Source organism: Hyla sarda, chromosome 5, assembly GCF_029499605.1.
Source record: "Hyla sarda isolate aHylSar1 chromosome 5, aHylSar1.hap1, whole genome shotgun sequence".
NCBI lineage: Eukaryota > Metazoa > Chordata > Amphibia > Anura > Hylidae > Hyla > Hyla sarda.
This window is the reverse complement of record NC_079193.1, coordinates 353,874,175-353,897,807: the sequence shown is the minus strand read 5'-3', so window position 1 is coordinate 353,897,807 and position 23,633 is coordinate 353,874,175. Positions and strand designations below refer to the sequence as shown.

The 23,633-nt window shown below is 40.5% G+C and overlaps 2 protein-coding genes across 2 annotated transcripts in view; one reads left to right on the top strand and one right to left on the bottom strand.

Annotated features, from left to right (window-relative positions):
* The window catches only part of COLEC10 (collectin subfamily member 10), a 205,677-nt gene that overhangs the window by 156,733 nt on the left and 25,311 nt on the right, over positions 1 to 23,633 (bottom strand). The gene's annotated exons all lie outside the window — the stretch shown is intronic.
* TNFRSF11B (TNF receptor superfamily member 11b) overlaps positions 7,012 to 23,633 on the top strand; it is a 31,539-nt gene continuing 14,917 nt past the window's right edge. The window contains exon 1 of the mRNA XM_056522649.1: positions 7,012 to 7,069. Coding sequence (XP_056378624.1) covers positions 7,037 to 7,069 — 33 coding nt within the window. The 5' untranslated portion in view covers positions 7,012 to 7,036. The remainder of the gene's footprint in view (positions 7,070 to 23,633) is intronic.

Here is a 23,633-nt window from a genome sequence, read left to right as displayed (position 1 = left end):
CCACTCTTTTATAATCCCTATTAAAGGGTAACACTATTTTTGGTTGAATATCTTCCATATCCGAGCTACGTCCTGTTTTATCAAAGAAGGCTGCCCTATCCATTCCGTTTACTTCATCCAAAGATTTTTGTAAAATTTGAGGTGGATATTGTTTATCCAAAAACTGTAACGTCAATTGTTTGGACTCATTTTGAAAATCTGAGTCCAATGAACAATTGCGTTTGAGTCTCCTATACTGACTTTTAGGAACATTGGTCAGCCATCTTGGTAGATGGCAACTGTTGAATTGGATAAAACTATGCCGACAATACATTTACAGCTATTACGCTTTATACCAACATAGCTATAATACAGCAATCCTAGAGAGTACAGCATACGGAAACATTGATACAGTTTACCATCCTTAAGTGGATACAATTGGCAAAAAAAGAAAGACTGCTTGATTATATGCGGGACATGTGAAAGTGGCCACTATTCACACAAGACTATATCAGGACTGCGATATATTCATTTACAGGTTATTACTGGAAACCACAACTATTTGATATCATCAGCGTCTTATCTTGTATTTATTCACATTTTCATTGCAGGATTCACATTGTATTTATTTGTATTTTATTTACAGGTTGTTACACTATATCCTATTTGTAGGCTGTATTTTCATTTACAGGTTGTTCCTTGTATTGTAGGACAATTTACCCCATTATAGGGGATACAATTTTTTCTAGGCTTTATTTGAGCCATTGTGCGTTTTTCTATTCCTGGTGTGAATAGTGATCATATCCACATATTGGTTTTATCAAGTCATATGGTGGTATCCGTTTAGCATATTCAGGTGCCAACGTGGGGCCCCACGTTTGGCACATTCTTAACATCAATATTTTAAAATTATATTTTATTGTCATCTGACATTTATATCTTATATATTGAGGTACATTAATACATTTACAATTTTTGGTATATTGTATTGAATTCTTTTCTTGGCATTTCCCAGACTGACACCATATAACTCTTTGATTAGTTAGTGCACTGAGGACTGGTAGATTTTATTTTCCTTGATTCAAATTTGTAAATTACTTAGATTAAAAAATCTTAATCCTTTTAGTACTTTTTAGCGGCTGTATGCTACAGAGGAAAATCTTTACTTTTTGAATTTTTTTTTTGTCTTGCCCACAGTGCTCTCTGCTGACACCTCTGTCCGTGTCAGGACCTGTACAGAGTTGCATAGGTTTGCTATGGGGATTTTTTCCTGCTCTGGACATTCTGGCACCAGTTCATTTAAAAAAAAAAAAAAAGCTTTCCACCGGAGTACCCCTTTAAGATTTTTAAATAGAAGTAATTTACAAATCTGTATAACTTTCTGAAACCAGTTGATTTAATAAATTTTTTTCCAAAGGAGTACCCCTTTAAGCTGCCAGGGTCAATAGAGACACAGCATCTGAGGGGTTTTATAAGCCACTGGAATGTGCTCAACAGCTGCAGCAATCTCTTTGGTAGTTTGTTACAATGTATCAGTCTGGGGTCCAGGATGTTTAGCTCACAGAGCATTGTCTAGACTGGATACAACTGTTTTACTTCTCAGCTGAGAGCAGGACCAGCTATGTACAATGTATCAGTCTGGGGTCCAGGGTGTTTAGCTCACAGAGCATTGTCTAGAATGGATAAATTGTCTCCACTTCTCAGCTAAGAACAGGACGAGCTACTGTATGTACAATATATCAGTCTAAAGTCCAGGTTGGTTAGCTCACAGAGCATTGTCTAGACTGCATACAATTGTATCACTTCTAAGCTGAGAGCAGGACTAGCTATGCACAATGTATCAATCTGGAGTCCAGGATGGTTAGCTCACAGAGCATTGTCTAGACTGGATACAATTGTATCACTTCTAAGCTGAGAGCAGCACGAGCTATGTACAATGTATCAGTCTGGAGTCCAGGATGGTTAGCTCACAGAGCATTGTCTAGACTGCATACAATTGTATCACTTCTCAGCTGAGAGCAGGACCAGCTATGTACAATGTATCAGTCTGGAGTCCAGGATGGTTAGCTCACAGAGCATTGTCTAGACTGCATACAATTGTATCACTTCTCAGCTGAGAGCAGGACGAGCTATGTACAATGTATCAGTCTGGAGTCCAGGATGGTTAGCTCACAGAGCATTGTCTAGACTGCATACAATTGTATCACTTCTCAGCTGAGAGCAGGACTAGCTATGTACAATGTATCAGTCTGGGGTCCAGGATGTTTAGCTCACAGAGCATTGTCTAGACTGCATACAATTGTATCACTTCTTAGCTGAGAGCAGGACCAGCTATGTACAATGTATCAGTCTGGGGTCCAGGATGTTTAGCTCACAGAGCATTGTCTAGAATGGATACAATTGTATCACTTCTAAGCTGAGAGCAGGACCAGCTATGTACAATGTATCAGTCTGGAGTCCAGGATGGTTAGCTCACAGAGCATTGTCTAGACTGCATACAATTGTATCACTTCTCAGCTGAGAGCAGGACCAGCTATGTACAATGTATCAGTCTGGAGTCCAGGATGGTTAGCTCACAGAGCATTGTCTAGACTGCATACAATTGTATCACTTCTTAGCTGAGAGCAGGACTAGCTATGTACAATGCATCAGTCTGGAGTCCAGGGTGGTTAGCTCACAGAGCATTGTCTAGACTGCATACAATTGTATCACTTCTCAGCTGAGAGCAGGACGAGCTATGTACAATGTATCAGTCTGGAGTCCAGGGTGGTTAGCTCACAGAGCATTGTCTAGACTGCATACAATTGTATCACTTCTCAGCTGAGAGCAGGACCAGCTATGTACAATGTATCAGTCTGGAGTCCAGGATGGTTAGCTCACAGAGCATTGTCTAGACTGCATACAATTGTATCACTTCTCAGCTGAGAGCAGGACCAGCTATGTACAATGTATCAGTCTGGAGTCCAGGATGGTTAGCTCACAGAGCATTGTCTAGACTGCATACAATTGTATGACTTCTCAGATGAGAGCAGGACCAGCTATGTACAATGTATCAGTCTGGAGTCCAGGATGTTTAGCTCACAGAGCATTGTCTAGACTGCATACAATTGTATCACTTCTAAGCTGAGAGCAGGACTAGCTATGTACAATGTATCAGTCTGGAGTCCAGGATGGTTAGCTCACAGAGCATTGTCTAGACTGCATACAATTGTATCACTTCTAAGCTGAGAGCAGGACTAGCTATGTACAATGTATCAGTCTGGAGTCCAGGATGGTTAGCTCACAGAGCATTGTCTAGACTGCATACAATTGTATCACTTCTCAGCTGAGAGCAGGACCAGCTATGTACAATGTATCAGTCTGGAGTCCAGTTTGGTTAGCTCACAGAGCATTGTCTAGACTGCATACAATTGTATCACTTCTCAGCTGAGAGCAGGACCAGCTATGTACAATGTATCAGTCTGGAGTCCAGGATGGTTAGCTCACAGAGCATTGTCTAGACTGCATACAATTGTATCACTTCTCAGCTGAGAGCAGGACCAGCTATGTACAATGTATCAGTCTGGAGTCCAGTTTGGTTAGCTCACAGAGCATTGTCTAGACTGCATACAATTGTATCACTTCTCAGCTGAGAGCAGGACCAGCTATGTACAATGTATCAGTCTGGAGTCCAGGATGGTTAGCTCACAGAGCATTGTCTAGACTGCATACAATTGTATCACTTCTCAGCTGAGAGCAGGACCAGCTATGTACAATGTATCAGTCTGGAGTCCAGGATGGTTAGCTCACAGAGCATTGTCTAGACTGCATACAATTGTATGACTTCTCAGCTGAGAGCAGGACCAGCTATGTACAATGTATCAGTCTGGAGTCCAGGATGGTTAGCTCACAGAGCATTGTCTAGACTGCATACAATTGTATCACTTCTCAGCTGAGAGCAGGACCAGCTATGTACAATGTATCAATCTGGAGTCCAGGATGGTTAGCTCACAGAGCATTGTCTAGACTGCATACAATTGTATCACTTCTCAGCTGAGAGCAGGACCAGCTATGTACAATGTATCAGTCTGGAGTCCAGGATGGTTAGCTCACAGAGCATTGTCTAGACTGCATACAATTGTATCACTTCTCAGCTGAGAGCAGGACCAGCTATGTACAATGTATCAGTCTGGAGTCCAGGATGGTTAGCTCACAGAGCATTGTCTAGACTGTATACAATTGTATCACTTCTCAGCTGAGAGCAGGACCAGCTATGTACAATGTATCAGTCTGGATTCCAGGATGGTTAGCTCACAGAGCATTGTCTAGACTGTATACAATTGTATCACTTCTCAGCTGAGAGCAGGACCAGCTATGTACAATGTATCAGTCTGGATTCCAGGATGGTTAGCTCACAGAGCATTGTCTAGACTGCATACAATTGTATCACTTCTCAGCTGAGAGCAGGACTAGCTATGTACAATGTATCAGTCTGGAGTCCAGTATGGTTAGCTCACAGAGCATTGTCTAGACTGCATACAATTGTATCACTTCTCAGCTGAGAGCAGGACCAGCTATGTACAATGTATCAGTCTGGAGTCCAGGGTGGTTAGCTCACAGAGCATTGTCTAGACTGCATACAATTGTATCACTTCTCAGCTGAGAGCAGGACCAGCTATGTACAATGTATCAGTCTGGAGTCCAGGATGGTTAGCTCACAGAGCATTGTCTAGACTGCATACAATTGTATGACTTCTCAGATGAGAGCAGGACCAGCTATGTACAATGTATCAGTCTGGAGTCCAGGATGTTTAGCTCACAGAGCATTGTCTAGACTGCATACAATTGTATCACTTCTAAGCTGAGAGCAGGACCAGCTATGTACAATGTATCAGTCTGGAGTCCAGGATGTTTAGCTCACAGAGCATTGTCTAGCCTGCATACAATTGTATCACTTCTAAGCTGAGAGCAGGACTAGCTATGTACAATGTATCAGTCTGGAGTCCAGGATGGTTAGCTCACAGAGCATTGTCTAGACTGCATACAATTGTATCACTTCTCAGCTGAGAGCAGGACCAGCTATGTACAATGTATCAGTCTGGGGTCCAGAATGTTTCCTAGACAAGATACAATTGTTTCTACTTCTCAGTTCAGACAGGACTAGAGTATATATATATACAGTGGTCCCTCAAGTTACAATATTAATCGGTTCCAGGACGACCATTGTATGTTGAAACCATTGTATGTTGAGACCATAACTCTATGGAAACCTGGTAATTGGTCCTGAAGCCCCCAAAATGTCATCCAAAAATAGGAAAAAGTGAGGATTAAAGAAAAATAAGTAGATAATTAATACAGATAAAGCAAATCCTTACATATAAAAGTAATAAAGATCTGCTGGGAGCTGTAGTCACTGTCTATGTCAGTGTTTCCCAACCAGGGTGCCTCCAGCTGTTGCAAAACTACAACTCCCAGCATGCTGGGATTTGTAGTTTTGCAACAGCTGGAGACACCCTGGTTGGGAAACAATGGTTTATGTAGAGGACAGGAGCTTCTTCAGGGTCCTATACAGTACACACAGTGTCCTAAATGGAGCCGCCCTTACTTGGTGTCCAAAGGAGCAGCTAACCCTGGTATGGAGTAGTACAGAACTTGTAGTTCCTCCCTGTACGTTAGGGGGCGCTACCAGACATCAGTCAGTGAATACACTTCAGTAATACAGGGGTTTTACCAGTAAAATGCCCATTCTGATTGATCAGTTCTTCCAGCCATTGACCTGTCTATCACAGATCTGGACTGTCTGTACATTGTATGTTGAGTCTGGTTTCAAGTTACAATGGTCCAGAATTAAACATTGTATGTTGAAACTATTGTATATTGAGGCCATTGTAAGTTGAGAGATCACTGTATATAAGTTTAATGTTTCTGAATGTAAGCAAGAATTCTACAATTCACTGATAACCAACAAATGCCATTAAAATAGTCGAGAATTGAAACATTAAGTATATTAAAAACTTTTAGAACTTTATATCTGTAAAGCTTTATCACTATGTAAAGTGGAAAATCCCTTTAATGGGTTAAATAATAATAATAATAGTAATAATATAAAAAAGCCAAATTCCAAACAACATTAAAGGGTTATCCAGGAAAAAAATATTTTTATTTATCAACTGGCTCCAGAAAGTTAAACAGATTTGTATATTACTTCTATAAAAAAAAAATCTTAATCCTTTCAGTACTTATGAGCTGCTGAAGTTGAGTTGTTCTTTTCTGTCTGACAACAGTGCTCTCTACTGACATCTGTCTGTCTCGGGAACTGCACACAGAGCAGAACAGGTTCGCTATGGGGATTTGCTTCTACTCTGGACAGTTCCCGAGACACGTGTCATCAGAGAGCACTTAGGCAGAAAAGAACAACTCAACTTCAGCAGCTCATAAGTACTGAAAGGATTAAGATTTTTTTTTTTTTTTTTAATAGAAGTTATTTACAAATCTGTTTAACTTTCTGGAGCCAGTTGATATATAGAGAAAAAAAAAGTTTTTTTTCTTCCTGGATAACCCCTTTAAGAGTCCAGGGATCTGGGATTTTATATAGGTTTCTATTCACATTGATGTGTCATTTCAAGTACGGTATCAGATGTTGACCTCAACATTTCTCCTAACAGCTTAATATAAGAAAATTGTTTTTGACCAAAAGAAAAAAACTAAACAATAATTAATATATATATATATATATATATATATATATATATATATATATATATATACATATATATATATATACACACACACATATCTATATATATATATATATATATATATATATATATATTATATAGATGCAAATCATAAATTATGATTTGCATCTACATCACTGGACTAATATGGCTACTCAAATTTACTATATATATATTTATTTTTATATATATTTATATATATATATATATATATATATATATATAAATAAAAACCTTCCTGTTGTGGCTCATTGGTTAGTTTACAGCTATAAAACCTAGAGGTGGGACCTGCGAGCAGTCAGAGGAGAGCTGCTCCTAGAAGCTGAGGTTTGGAGACCACAATGTACAAGCTTATTAGCTGCACGCTCCTGGTGGTGAGTACAGGCTGTCGCTTCTGCGCTGCTCTGCGGCCGGTCGGGGGTTAACTCAAAAATGCTGAGATATGACTTAAGACTGTGAAACTTTATACCTGAAGAGAGAATAGAGTGTTGGCACAGGGTCTCCTTGTACATGATGAAGACTACTGTACACATCGGGGTTTCCCAACCAGGGTGCCTCCAGCTGTTGCAAAACTACAACTCCCAGCATCCCCAGACAGCCTTTGGCTGTCTGGGGATGCTGGGAGTTGTAGTTTTGCAACAGCTGGAGGCACCCTGGTTGGGAAACACCGGCATACATTATAGATAACACTTTACGTGCTCTTCAGATGTAGCAGTGCTGAGATTGTTAAAGGGGTAGTCTAGTTTCAGTATATAGATGTTATTTATTTTAGAATCAAAAGTTTTAGAGTTTTTCTTTTTTTTTTTTAGTTTTACAGCTCCTAATACTTTTTTTTTTATCGGTTCTTAGTGTTGAGCGCGAATATTCGAAATGCGATTTTTTTACCGCGAATGTCGGCACTTTCGCCATTCCGGGAATATTTAGAATATAGTGATATATATTCATAATGACGAATATTAATTTTTTTTTGTAATATGCTAATTTTTTATGCACATTTATGCGAATATCGGCACTTCCGGACTGGACACTGATCCCTGACTACTTTTAGGTGAAAGAGATGACTGAAAGAAGACTATGCGAATTTCAGTGCGAATTTTCGCATGAAAAAGGAAGAAATCGAACACAGCGAATAGGCGAATTTCGCGAACATAGGACGACTATTCGTCCATATATTCGCGATATATCGTGAATTCCGAATATGGCCCCTGCCGCTCATTACTAAGATGAGCAAATTGATTTGCCACAAATTGTACCAAATTTCACCCAAAAATTGGATTTATTAGAATTTTGACTTACTTACTCTGTGATTCATTTCCAACTAGTTTTGTCTCTGTTCTTGTACATTAAAGGTAGGGGTCACACGTTCCGTGTTTTGTTGCGCATTTGCTGCTGTGTATTTTCCTACCCATTCAAGTCAATGAGTAGCAATATCAGCTGCAGAAAATACGTAGCAAAGTATTCCGCAAAATACGGCACATGTGACCCTACCCTAAGAGTGTATTCACACGTACAGTGTCCGGCACATATCTGATGCACGGGATTTAAAGGGGTACTCCACTGGCCAGCATTTGAAACTTAAAAGGGTACTCCGGTGGAAAACATTATTATTATTTTTTTTTAAACCAACTGGCGTCAGAAAGTTAAAGGAGTACTCCGATGGAAAAAAATTTTTTTCCAATCAACTAGTGACAGAAAGTTAAACAGAATTGTAATTTACTTCTATTACATTTTTTTAATCCTTCCAGTACTTATTAGCTGCTGAATACTACAGAGGAAATGATTTTCTTTTTGGAACACAGTGCTCTCGGCTGACATCACGAGCACAGTGCTCTCTGCTGACATCTCTGTCCATTTTAAGAACTGTCCAGAGTAGGAGAAAATCAAACATATGCTGCTCTGGACAGTTCCTAAAATGGACAGATATGTCAGCAGAGAGCACTGTGCTCGTGATGTCAGCAGAGAGCACTGTGTTCCAAAAAGAAAATAATTTCCTCTGTAGTATTCAGCAGTTAATAAATACTAGAAGGATGAAGATTTTTTTAATAGAAGTGATTTACAAATCTGTTTTACTTTCTGGCACCAGTTTGTTTAAAAAAAAAAAAAAAAGTTTTCCACTGGAGTACCCCTTTAAACAGATTTGTAAATGACTTCTATTAAAAAATCTTTATCCTTCCAGTACTTTTTAGCAGCTGTATGCTACAGAGGAAATTCTTTTCTTTTTGAATTTCTTTTTGTCTTGTCCACAGTGCTCTCTGCTGACACCTCTGTCCGTGTCAGGAACTGTCCAGAGCAGCATAGGTTTGCTATGGGCATTTTTTCCTGCTCTGGACAGTTACTGATACAGGCATCAGGTGTTAGAAGAGAGCACTGTGGACAAGACAAAAAAGAGAAGAATTTCCTCTGTAGACTACAGCTGCTAATAAGCACTGGAAGGGTAAAGATTTTTTAATAGAAGTCATATACAAATCTGATCTAAAAAAAATTAGAGGCTCGCCGTCAGATGTATTGCATCAAAAGTGGGCTTTCCGCAGCTGAAATTCCAATAGGTAGCAACATTATCTGCCTGCGGATTTTCTGCAGCATCAATTCTGCCTGCAGAATTCCACAGCCGAAAATCTGCAAGCGGAATTTGAGCTGTAAACGTGCTACGTATGACCCTACCCTAACAGTGGATAAAACCTTAAAGGGGTACCCTGGTGGGAGAAAAAAAATTCTCATATTAACTAGCTCCAGAAAGTTAAACAGATTTGTAAATTACTTAATCCTTCCAGTACTTATCAGCTGCTGTATACTACAGAGGAAGTTGAGTTGTTCTTTTCTGTCTGACCACAGTGCTCTCTGCTGACACCTCTGTCCATGTCAGGAACTGTCCAGAGCAGGAACAAATCCACAAACCTCAAATGGCAAACCTCTCCTGCTCTGGACAGTTCCTGACATGGACAGAGGTGGCAGCAGAGAGCACTGTGATCAGACAGAAAAGAACAACTCAACTTCCTGTGGAACATACAGCAGCTGATAAGTACTGGAAGGATTAAGATTTTTATATAGAATTAATTCAAAAATCTCTTTAACTTTCTGTCACCAGTTGATTTGAAAAATATTGTTTTCCACCAGAGTACCCCTTTAAAATTCACATTGGTGACCTGTATCTATCATATTAGGAAACATCATGACAGCAGTTCCCTAATAAATATGTATTACTTGGAATCGCTCCCAGTATCTGTGGAGGTGCCTCATAAAGCAACAGGAAAACCACTAGAAAATCAATGCTGGGAAATGTTCTGGTTTGTGAAGTTTATATTTTTCTCTCTTCTAGCTTGCTGTATGAGCGGGGCTCCTCCTGGTGTAAAAACATAAAGAGCCAATCAGATGTCAGCTTTTGCTGCTCCCTCCTCCTTATGAAAACAAAACATAAAAAACTGCAGCTGCATCCCCTTAATTTTCTTGCTTTAAAGGGTTATTCCATGAAAAAACTTTTTTTTTCATATCAACTGGCTCCAGAAAATTAAACAGATTTGTAAATTACTTCTATTAAAAAATCTCAATCCTTCCAGTAGTTATCAGCTGCTGAAGTTAAGTCATTCTTTTCTGTCTGAGATCAGTGCTCTCTGCTGACAGCTCTGTCTGTCTCAGGAACTGTCCGGAGCAGGAAAGGTTTTCTATGGGGATTTGCTCCTACTCTGGACAGTTCCTGAGACAGACAGAGGTGTCAGCAGAGAGCACTGATCTCAGACAGAAAAGAGCGACTCAACTTAAGCAGCTGTTAACTACTGGAAAGATTAAGATTTTTTTACATAGAAGTCATTGACAATTCTGCTTAACTTTCTGGAGCCATTAAGCACTCCGCGGGCATTCTAGGTAGGGGAATATGAAAAGCAGCTCATTACATCACCTTTTCAGGTAATGTTTGAAAAGGTGATGTAATGAGCTGCTTGGCCTTCTGAAGCTGCATTACACCAGGAGTGGTGGCATCGCCCTGAGGTAAATACTCACCCCCTTTAGCTGCTCTCAGGCCTCTTACCCCAGCCAAGCCAGATCACCCTGCTCTGTACTGACGAGTGGCAAAAACCACGAAACAGCTGTCTGCAGATGGGTAGAAACTTCCCTTTTGGGGAGTAGTCTGGCTTGGCATAAATCCCGATCAGCTTTTTATATTCCTTAACAGGAGCTAAGCTGATACCAGGGAACATTACCTGAAAAGGTTGTGTAATGAGCAGCTTTGCATATTTCCCTATAGATATATATATATATATATATATATGTATATATATGTATATATATGTATATATATATATATATATATATATATATATATATATATATATATATATATAGTTTTTCACTGGAATACTCCTTTAAGAACAATCTGTAGACCAGTGTTTCCCAACCAGGGTGTCTCCAGCTGTTGCAAAACTACAACTCCCAGAATGCCCGGACAGCCAAAGGCTGTCCGGGCATACTGGGAGTTGTAGTTTTGCAACAGCTGTAGGCACCCTGGTTGAGAAACACTGCTGTAGACTGTGAGTGAACGGAATAATGGAGGATAGCTTTAAAAAAGTTTTTCAAGGCAAGAAGATCTTTCTTATTTGTAGGGATCCAGGTGGAATGTTTCTGAGAAGTGATTTAGAAGTAACATTTCTATCCGCATTCTGTTCATTTTTTCGTGTATTAATATCAGTTCAATGGTCCGGAACAATCATCAATGAAACCTATTTGTCTGCAGATGGAATTCCCCATAATGCTTATAGAAGCTTCTGCAGAATCTTAAAGGGGTACTCCGGTGGAAACCTTTTTTTTTTCTTTTTTAAAGGGGTACTCCGTTGAAAACCTTTTTTCTTTTAAATCAACTGGCTCCGGAAAGTTAAACAGATTTGTAAATGAATAGAGCAAAGTAGAAGAGTAGTCAGCTCACCCGGCCACCGCACGGCAATGTAATCCTCCAAGGATACGAAGAAAGCAGGTAGATGCCAGCGATTATGAAACTTCACCTTTATTGGAATCACATAAAATCATCGACATGGAGAGACTTCAGTAAGACAGACATTTAAAATTCCAGGAATCAGCGCCAAGCATGACGCGTTTCAGGTCATGTGACCTTTCATCAGATGCATGACATTTCATCACCATGAATCTGATGAAAGGTCACATGACCTGAAACGCGTCATGCTTGGTGCTGATTCCTGGAATTTTAAATGTCTGTCTTACTGAAGTCTCTCCATGTTGATGATTTTACGTGGTTTCAATAAAGGTGACGTTTCATAATCGCTGGCATCTACCTGCTTTCTTCGTAGATTTGTAAATTCCTTCTATTAAAAAATCTTAATCCTGCCTGTACTTATTAGCTGCTGAATACTACAGAGGAAATTATTTTCTTTTTGGGATGCTTTCTGATGACATCACGAGCACAGTGCTCTCTGCTGACGTTATTATAATAATAATAAGTCTTTATTTATTGTTGTCCTTAGTGGGATTTGAACCCAGGGTCCCAGCACAGGCACCATGCTGCCTAACATACATCTGCTGTGCACGGTTGCTAAAATGGACAGAGATGTCAGCAGAGAGCACTGTGCTCGTGATGTCATCAGTGTTCCAAAAAGAAAGGAATTTCCTCTGTAGCATTCAGCAGCTAATAAGTACTGGAAGGATTAAGATTTTTTAATAGAAGTAATTTACAAATGTGCAAAAAGGGCCAGCAAGTAGAAGCATAAAACTTGACTTTTATTCAGGAATCTTCCATATTAAAAACCTTCAGGTGGCAGACAAACATGGGCATGTAAAAAATACAAAAATATTGCACATGTAGAAAAAGAGAGATGTCCCAAGCAATAGCTGACGCGTTTCTGATCTATTGATCCTTACTCATAGCTATGAGCAATATTTTAGTATTTTTTACACTTCCATGTTTGTCTGCCACCTGAAGGTTTTTAATATGGAAGATTCCTGAATAAAAGTCAAGTTTTATGCTTCTACTTGCTGGCCCTTTTTTGCATTGTTCTTCTGCTGTCTGGAGGTAGCCGCGCAAGTCCCAGGTGAGCTGAGATTTTTTCTACATAATTTACAAATATGTTTAACTTTCTGGCACCAGTTGATTTAAAAGAAAAAAGGTTTTCACCGGAGTACCCCTTTAATGGAAACGTCACAGGTATGGAGCTGCAAATCCCAGGAGATAGGTGCTAGGAGGATAAAAGTAACCGCACATTTAGTTTTGCTGATATGTGTTTGTAAAGTTAAATGAATCAAACTGGTGGTGCTGAGCTGCACCAGCACCTCCTCCTTCCCCCACTCTGCCCTGCTTTAACTCATGACATACAGGGCTGGAAGATGAGCTGTGAACATCAGTCATGCAGGACAGGGTGGGGGAGAGAGGGAGAAGGGGCCGCTGCAGCTCAGCACCACCAGTTTGAATCTTTAGCTGCTTACAATAAAAGCACTATTATACATTTTAACTTTATTCCCCTACCACCTATGTACCTGGTACAGAGCTGACAGATTATCTTTAAAGGGGTACTCCGGTGGAAAACTTTTTTTTTTTTAATTTAAATCAACTGGTGCCAGAAAGTTAAACAGATTTGAAAATTAGCAGCGACTTCTGAACATACTCCTTTAGTAAATCCCCCTTTAGGAAAAGGACGCACCGTGGGGGGCGCAGACCTATGACACAAGAGGAGAAGAAGCGCAAAACAGTGACGTCGTGCCCCCATATTGCGAAAACTTAGTAGTAAACCTAACAGGAGAAGAATTACCAGTACCCTGCATACAAGCGCTGAATAGAGGACTTAAAGGAGTAGTCCAGTGGTGAACCCAGTGGTGAACAACTTATCCCCTATCCTAAGGATAGGGGATAAGTTTGAGATTGCGGGGGTCCGATCGCTGGGGCCCCCGGCGATCTCCTGTACGGAGCCCTGACAGCCCGTGGGAAGAGGGCGTGTCGACCTCCGCACGAAGCGGCGGCCGACACGCCCCCTCAATACAACTCTTCGGCAATCTCCGGCTCTGCCATAGAGATGTATTGAGGGGGCGTGTCGGCCGTCGCTTCGTGCGGAGGTCGACACCTGCTATCTGGCCGGAGAGCCTGCCCCCGGACAGAGAGATCGCAGGGGGCCCCAGCCATTGGACCCCACGCGACCTCAAACTTATCCCCTATCCTTAGGATAGGGGATAAGTTTTTCACCACTGGACTACCCCTTTAATTATAGACTATGTGAACCATTTGATTATACGACCTTTAAAGAAGATTTGTTTAAAGCTACACGTAAACTTTCCTTAAAAAAAACACTTTGCAATCACTAAAAATAAAAATATCACGTCTTCAAGACCTAAGAAAGAGGGTGAAATACAGTACACGATCAGTCCATTGGGTTTTAGACCCATAAATGACATGAGGAGGTTACAGGAATTGGCAAGGAGGAAAGACCTTACAGTATCAAAATCTGACAAGGGGGGTTCAGTTGTAGTTTGGAAAACCAAGGATTATGAGGGAGAAGCAGAAAAATTACTAAATCAAAATGACACATATGAGAAGCTCTCATATAACCCCGTCCCCAAAGTTATGAACAAATTGAGAACACATTTACCTACCTATGTTGACAAAAATATGCTAAACATTAAAATAGCAGAGAAGTTGTTGCCCACGTCCCCAAAAAATCCAAGATGGTATCTTGTGCCTAAAATTCACAAAAACCGCATCCCCCCACCAGGACGCCCTATAGTTGTGGGCATAGGAGCACCTACTGAGTACCTATCCAGTTTTCTGGATTGGTTACTCTCCCCACTCCTACCCCAAATACCCACGTTCCTGCATGATACCGGGGACCTTATCAAGGCATTGGACAGTTTTGCCTGGCAGGACGGATACTCACTCTGTCCAGTGGACGTAGAGAGCCTGTACACCCGCATTCCACACAATGCGGGTGTGCAGGCTGTCTCGGAGTTCCTCCATAGCACAAACAAATCAGACACATTTATACAGTTTGTCACAGACTCCCTCCAATTGGTCCTCACCAACAATATTTTTCAGTACAACTCCCAATGGTATATACAAACACTTGGTACAGCCATGGGGACTCCCATCTCATGTGCTTACGCCAACATTTTTTAATGTATTTTTGAACGTAACTATATCTTTTCATACAATAACCCCTTTGTGAAAAATATTAAACTCCTATTTCGTTTTGTAGACGATATTTTTATAGTGTGGGATGGAACTCCCACAGAATTTACACAATTCATTGAGTATTTAAATACAAGTAACAATGCTAATATGTTATTTACAGCTCAATTTGGAGGCAATTCTCTAGAATTCCTGGATGTATTAGTTACTATTCACGATAATACTATTATCACCACAGGTAAATATATCCAGAAACACATTACTATTAGTCATCACATCCAAAACAGTTGAAAAACAGCATCCCTTTTGGGCAAATGATAAGGTTAAAATGCATTAATAATGATCCTACCATCCTTGATCAGCAACTGGACGAACTAGGCACACGCTTTTTACAGAGAGGCTATCCCCCACATGTCATCACACACGCCAGAGAACGCATTCATACAGTCCCTAGACATACATTGTTTGAAAATAAAAAAAAGATCCATCACCCATTAACAAAGATCCTTTTTTGCATTTAAGAACTCACTCTTGAACAATCATACTAAGCAAGCCATATACAACAATTGGTATGTGATCCAAAGAGATGAGGATCTAAAAACAATAGCAGAACAAAAACCTGTTACTACATACAAAAAAAACAGAACCATCTCTGACTTCGTGAAGTCAACTCACAGTAAAGTATCCAAATCAATTTCGACTAACTGGCTCACTGATACAAGACCCATTGGAAATTTTAAATGTGGGTCATGCTCCTTTTGTCAGTACAATGCCCAAGCAAAAGAAATACAATTAGGAGGGTATACAGTGAAAGTTAATCAGTACATAACATGTAGATCTACCCATGTAGTATACTGCCTGAAATGCACACGCGACCACTACTACATAGGTAAGACCAAAAGACCCCTATTTCACAGAATAAGGGAACATATTAGTTCCCTAGTAACAAAACATGGATCCATGCGGTTCATTACCCACATGCACGATAGCCATCAAGGGAACCCTAAAGCCATCCATTTCTCAGCATTAGAAAGAGTAGAACAAAGTACAGATAATCAGTAGTGTTGAGCGGCATAGGCCATATTCGAATTCGCGAATATTCACGAATATATGGACGAATATTCGTCATATATTCGCGAATATTCGCATATTCGTAATATTCTCATTTTATTTTCGCAAAGGCGCGTATGCGAAAATGAGCGCATACAAAAAGTAGCATAAGCGACAATTCGCAAATGCGAAAATTAGCATATGCAAATTTTCGCATATGCGAAAATTCGCACACCAGTCTCACACAGTAGTATTAGAGCTTTCTTTACACCACACAAGCTGGAAGCAGAGAGGGATGATCACTGTGATGTGTACTGTGGAAAAAAAACAAACAAAAAAAAACCGAATATTCGTAATTACGAATATAAAGTACTATATTCGCGAATATTCGCGAATATGCTATATTCGCGAATAAAATTCGCATTGCGAATATTCGCGAGCAACACTAATAATCAGGACAGGCACAAAACATTAATGATTAAAGAGTCGCGCTGGATCATGCGCACGGACGCTATGGGCGTCATGGGGTTAAATGACCATTATGATATGAGTATATTTTTGTTACCCCTTTGCATTGTCCTGATCCTATTCGCTCACGGCCTTTTTTAGTATGCTTTTAACTTACCTTGTGTATCATATGTACCGGTGTTGCCTTATGCGCGCGATACGGCCTCGTCACCTGAAGTGCTCCCAGTCTCCCCGCACCCCTGCATGTCAAGTTTCTACATGACGGAATTAAGGCATCTGCTACAAACACGGTCAGTGCTCCGCTCTTTTCTTGCTATCTATAGAACACTATACATTGAACTGCTTATAGCGTTGAGCACGATACCTAGTAGCTACATCATTATCCAGGACTGCTTAAAGGACACGCCGCCATACACGTGGCTCAACAGGTGCTATATAGGAAGGTGCGCAGCCACGTTTTCTCCCATTGGCTACTATGGTAATTTGTAAATTACTTCTATTAAAAATATCTTAATCCTTCTAATACTTATTAGCTGCTGAATACTACAGAGGAAATTATTTTCTTTTTGGAACAGAGAGCTCTCTGCTGACATCACGAGCACAGTGCTCTCTGCTGACATCTCTGTCCATTTTAGGAACTGCGTGAATTCCTCTTGATTTGCTCAGTGGGAACGCACCCTAACTTTCTGGCACCAGTTGATTTGAAAATAAATAAATAAATGAAATTTTTTTCCCACCGGAATTTATTTTTTATTTTTTAAATCAACTGGTGCAAGAAAGTTAAACAGATTTGTATATCACTTCTATTAAAAATCTTAATCCTTCCAGTACTTTTTAGGGGCTGTATACTAAAGAGAAATCCCCAAAAAAAATGCATTTCCTCTGATGTCATGACCACAGGGCTCTCTGCTGACCTCTGCTGTCCATTTTAGGTACTGTCCAGAGCAGCATATGTTTGCTATGGGGATTTTCTCCTGCTCTGGACAGTTCCTAAAATGGACAGCAGAGGTCAGCAGAGAGCACTGTGGTCATGACATCAGAGGAAATGCATTTATTTTTTGGATTTCTCTTTAGTATACAGCCCCTAAAAAGTACTGGAAGGATTATGATTTTTTAATAGAAGTGATTTACAAATCTGTTTATCTTTCTTGCACCAGTTGATTTAAAGGGGAGTACCCCTTTAACCCTCTGTCCCTTGAATGTCCTGGTAAGCACTAGTGAGGGACTGGCGTTCACCATTCTATGATCAATGGGGTCCCAGAGGTCAGAGCTCCTCTAATCTATCAGCTATTCTATGGTATAACTAATCTGTACCTACTGTACATGGAAGTCTCTGCATTCCTCATATACAAGACTCAGACCAGAGTCTTTCTGGAAAATAGAATTTCAGACGGCTCCTTGTAAGCATCTGATGTAGATTTGTTTACTGTCTGAGGAACACACTGATCTTCTTAGAGACAGGGCAGGCTGCCTACATTAACATCAAATAAAATCCTGGGTGAAGGATCAGAGAAGCTATTTCAAGGATCAGTAGAATGCATGGAAAGTATGTAACAACCTTCAGTTTGTTGTTCATGTCTTAAAGGGATACTCCATCCCTAGACATCTTATCCCCTATCCAAAGGATAGGGGATAACATGTCTGATCATGGGGGTCCCGCACCCAGAGTTCGTTTAGAACACTGGGTGCCGGCAACAGGGGTCGTGACCAGGGCTGGATCATCATTGGTGCTCTTGGAGCGCCTGCTCCGGGCCCCGTGCCTGCAGGGGGACCCTGTCACATTCGGGACATCCCTGTGTCCTGATAAATCTTTTCAGGACACAAGGTTGTTCCGGCAGTTACCTCTCTGCGGCGGTCCCCATGTTAACTTTAAAAATGCAGGGGCCGCCGGGAGGTAGTGCATGCAGGGACGTCACTGACGTCCCGTGCACCCATAGTAACAGAGCAGAGCGGAGCATCGAGGATGACGCGTACGCATGGTAAGTTACCAGCGGCACGTCATCTTCAGTGTTCCGACCTCCGGTCCCGAGACCTAATGCTATGGCCCATAGGCCATAGCAGTAGATCGTGAGCCCGGACCGGAGGAGTGGTGGTCGGAACACTGAAGTGGGGCAGTAAACAGGCATACAGCCTCCAGCCATACACTGTATATGGCTGAAAGCTGTATGTCTGTGAGGGAACTATACTGCACCTAATGTGGGGGAACTATACTGCCAGCCTAATGTGGGGGACTATACTGCACCTAATATGGAGAACAACTATACTGCACCTAATGTGGGGAACTATACTGCACCTAATATGGAGAACAACTATACTGCACCTAATGTGGGGAACTATACTGCACCTAATGTGGGGGAACTATACTGCACCTAATGTGGGGGAACTATACTGCACCTAATGTGGGGAGAACTATACTGCACCTAATATGGGGAACTATACTGCACCTAATGTGGGGGAACTATACTGCACCTAATGTGGGGGAACTATACTGCACCTAATGTGGGGGAACTATACTGCACCTAATGTGGGGGAACTATACTGTACCTAATGTGGGGGAACTATACTGCACCTAATGTGGGGGAACTATACTGCACCTAATGTGGGGAGAACTATACTGCACCTAATGTGGGGGAACTATACTGCACCTAATGTGGGGGAACTGTCGGGGGGGCATCATTAAGAAAGTGCTCCGTCTTCCAGGCAGCATTAATCTGGTGTGGTGTGATGTCATGAGGGGCGTGGTCATGACATCACGACCCTCGCCGCCCGCTCCGATATGAATATTTTGAATAACATAATGTTTACTCACAATTATTATTTTTTACATATAACCAATAATGGCAAAATGCAAAATACAGTAAAACCAAGGTTTGTACTTTCCAACAACCTAAACTAGGTGAAAGTGTAGCAGCCCACATGAGATTGTGCCAAACTGGAGGCCCAGTGGGGTTGCCGAAATACTGAGGGTAAGGCTGGGTTCACACTGTGGAATTTCTGGGCAGAATTTCTGCTGGAGATCAAGCCGGCGGCACTAGGACCGCGTGGACTGCATTGCTGTCCCAATAGATGTCAATGCATTTCTGAGCAGATCTCCCAAAAGATCCACCCACAAATGCATTGCCGTCTATGGGGATGCCAATGCAGGCCGTTTGGTATTAGTGCCGCCGGCTAAATATCCGGCAGAAATTCTGCCCAGAGATTCTGCAGTGTGAACCTAGCCTAATTGTCCACGAGAGGTCGAGGTCTGGTCACTGGTTGGTTTAAAAAGGTCACAGTGACTGGATGACTGGAGAATTCCATTAGACTTCCCACGCACAGTGATGAGGGGATACACTAGGATGATGGTGATAGTAGTCCCCTGCGACGTTCCCTTTGTGTGTGCACGTCCTCTCTTGGGTGGTTGGGTACCCCTGATAGTAGTATGAAAGTAGAGCCAGAGACAATGGGGGACCTGTATCATTATCATATCATATCATTATTTGTGTATGGTAGAAGCAGTGTACCCCTTTTGCCGAATTCTAAATCATGCGCTAAATATGCGCAATGAGTTTCCTAAATTACCGGCAAATATAGTCATCTCCTCATTCCTCCACTCTTTGAAAAATGAAATCGATGATTTAGAGCATCTTGCTACGTGCAGTCCAAGATGGCTTATATTTGCGTTAAAAATATGGTCATTGCGCAAAATTTCTGCGGGTAAATGAAATATACGCAGTTAATAAATTTGTGCGTACTAAATATGTCACCCCAAGATTACACCGAAACCTACACATCTGGAGGAAATGCTCCAACAGAATGTATGCAAAAAAAAGCTTGCACAAAATTTTGCGCAAAAATTTTTACACAAAACAGGGGGGAAATCCTTGATACATGTCCCACAATGCTATATACTTGGAGAAACACGGTAACACTGCCAAGATGGCGAAAAACTGGTTCAGGTAGGCGTAAGCGTGGGTTCAGACCACGACTTTGCTATACGGTTTTGGCATACGGTTTTGTTTTTAAAAAAAATGTATGTAACTGTACAGAAAACCATGCCCATAGACTTCACATTCACAACTGTATGCACCATAATGTATACGGTTGTCTCCATATTTCAAACCATACGTTTTTTTATATATTTTTTTCCCGACAGAAAACCGTTGCCTACCATGTTTTTTGGTCCGGGTGAAAAAACGTATTTAACCATATATGTTTTTTTTTTTTTTTAACATTGGGGGTCAATTGGAACCGTACAGAACCGTATGTGCGTACAGTTATATCTGGTTTTCACTATACGGTTTTTGGCTTTGCACAGTTTTTTTCTTGGAATTTCAATCAAACAAGTGAAACTTTTCATAGAGTGAAAAGTTAAAAACTGTTTTTTTTTCTTAAAAAACGGATGCAACCGGACATAATTTTTCAAACCGTATACAGATAAAAGTTTATCTGCTTGTCTTACTGTTTTATTTTTGTATTTGGTCCTTTTTCTACTACAATTCCCATCTACCTGGTGCAGATCTGTTCAATCTGTGACACGCTGACCATGATGCAATGTACTAGGCCTGGCTAAAAGGCCACTAAAATATTAGTCTTAAAGCTGTGAGGCCCTTGTACCACTTATCCTCACAAGCTAATTTTCACCATACTCCCTCTTTGCTCTCAAATTTAGAACAGTCTGTGCTCCACACTGCCTGGCTTTAAAGGGGTACTCCGGTAGAACATTTTTTTTTAAATCAACTGGTGCCAGAAAGTTAAACAGATTTGTAAATTACTTCTATTAAAAAAATATTTGTCCTTCCAGTACGTATTAGCAGCTGTATACTACAGTGGAAATTCTTTTCTTTTTGAATTTCTTATTTCTTTTTTGTCTTGTCCACAGTAATCTCTGCTGACACCTGATCTGATACGGACAGAGGTGTCAGCAGAGAGCACTGTGGACAAGACAAAAAATAAATTCAAAAAGAAAAGAATTTCCTCTGTAGCATACAGCTGCTAATAAATACTGGAAGGATTAAGATTTTTAAATAGAAGTGATTTACAGATCTGTTTAACTTTCTGGCACCAGTTGATTTAAAAAAAATAGTTTTCCACTGAAGTACCCCTTTAATTGTTGCAATGAGCAATTGTTACAATGGCCAAATGGCTCAGCTCTGATGCATTGACAAACTGGTCTCTTCCAGACTTTACCATTTTATAAAGTAACATTATATATATATATATATATATATATATATACACACACATATATATTATTTATATATATATATATATATATATATATATATATATATATATATACACAATAGAGGTGAGTCATGAAAATGGTTGAATTGTGGCTCTGTATTGTACAGGAGGCAAACTGTCATCAGTGACACCGACACTAACCTGTTGGTGCGGGTTGGCACTGTTTATAATGATACCGATCCGTGGTCCCGTTCATCTGCTATGTTCTTTAATCTGGCGGCAGGCTTGGAGCACAGTTGGGGCTACAGGAGCACACTGATGTCACCGCTGCTGCTTCTCTGATGGTCCCCTGCTCCTGCCGTGCACCAAGTCTTCACTTGGAGTAAAGGAGATAAGAGAAGAACAGGACCTCGGATCAGGGGTAGGTAGGTATCGTTATAATCAGTGTCGCCCTTGCACTACCTGCCTGTAACCACATTTAATCATATATGCACACCCCATGGGATCCATTCACATCTAGAGAGCAGCAGAACTTCCTCTTTACATAAATTATTGGAAAGGGTAGGTAAATTTAGCAACAGGCAGCCGAAACATAACATGTATTATGGCATATAATGAGGAATAGCGGGTGGCACCACCAAGTAGGTACAAATTACAGCCCAATGACGGTAAAAATTACCTAGTGAGCGGGGGAGAGCTGAGAAATACCAATAGGAGTGCCCATCAAATGTAGAAAAAAAGCTTTCATTTAATAGAGCACAAAGTAGAAACTTCGATGGCACTCACCTATTAAAATGTAAACTTTATTCTGTCATGTTTAAAGATGCTGGCTCATAGCTGGACAGGAACAAAAACCGCAGCAGCCATGGCTGCTGCGGTTTTTGTTCCTGTCCAGCTATGAGCCAGCATCTTTTAAAATGAAAGAATAAAGTTTAAATTTTAATAGGTGAGTGCCATCGAAGTTTCTACTTTGTGCTCTATAACATTAGAACAAAAGACACTTCAACTTTCTAACTCTCCAGGCAAGTAGAGAAGAGACCTTCATAAAATGAAATTCATTCTCTGTAATTTACTTTCTACCGTCAGTGATCTGGCCAGCAGAATTGCTACTGTATGTTTTCCACACAACGGGTACCGATTCTTTTTTTGGAGGTTCAGCCGATAGGGAGATTTAAAGGGATACTCCTGTGGAAAACTTTTTTTTTTTTTTTTTTATCAACTGGTGCCAGAAAGTTAAACAGATTTGTATATTACTTCTATTAAAAAAATCTTAATCCTTCCAGTACTTATTAGCTGCTGAATACTACAGAGGAAATTCTTTTCGGAACACAGAGCTCTCTGCTGACATCACAAGCACAGTGCTCTCTTCTGACATCTCTGTCCATATTAAAAACTGTCCATATGCTGCACTGGACAGTTCTTAAAATGGACAGAGATGTCAGCAGAGAGCACTGTGGTCGTGATGTCAGCAGAGAGCTCTGTGTTCCAAAAAGAAAAAAATTTCCTCTGTAGTATTCAGCAGCTAATAAGTACTGTAAGGATTAAGATTTTTTAATAGAAGTCATTTACAAATCTGTTTAACGTTCTGGCACCAGTTGATTAAAAAAAAAAAAAAAAAAAAAAACGTTTTCCACCGGAGTACCCCTTTAAGGGAATTGGTCCATGGAGACAAATATGCAAAAGAGCAAAAAATAACTCCACCTATAGATGGTTGCACTGTAGGACAATGTCTGACTATTTAAACCCTTGGACCCTTGAAACATGACTTGGGATATTGGGATATCAGCCAAACCATAGACATCTGTAGACAGAGCTGTTTTGGATTTTTCTCCTTACTTCGAAGAATGCAGTATGTTCTCTAATCCAGCATAGGTTTAATTCTATTGATGTCAGATTATGTATTTTACTGGACATACTTATCCTATATTGGTATAATTTATCAAATACATTAAAAAGTGGTGGCACCTCAAGAGGCGTTCAAAATTGGAATTACCACTCAATGGGGGGGGAATTTATCAAAGTTGTCTATTCCCTGCATCAATATAGACCAAACTGCAGAGCGTTAGGCCGGTCTATTGTGCACTTAATTTATCAAAAGGCGCGCGGCTCTTGATAAATTCTGTGCACAGACTTCGGGATCTATG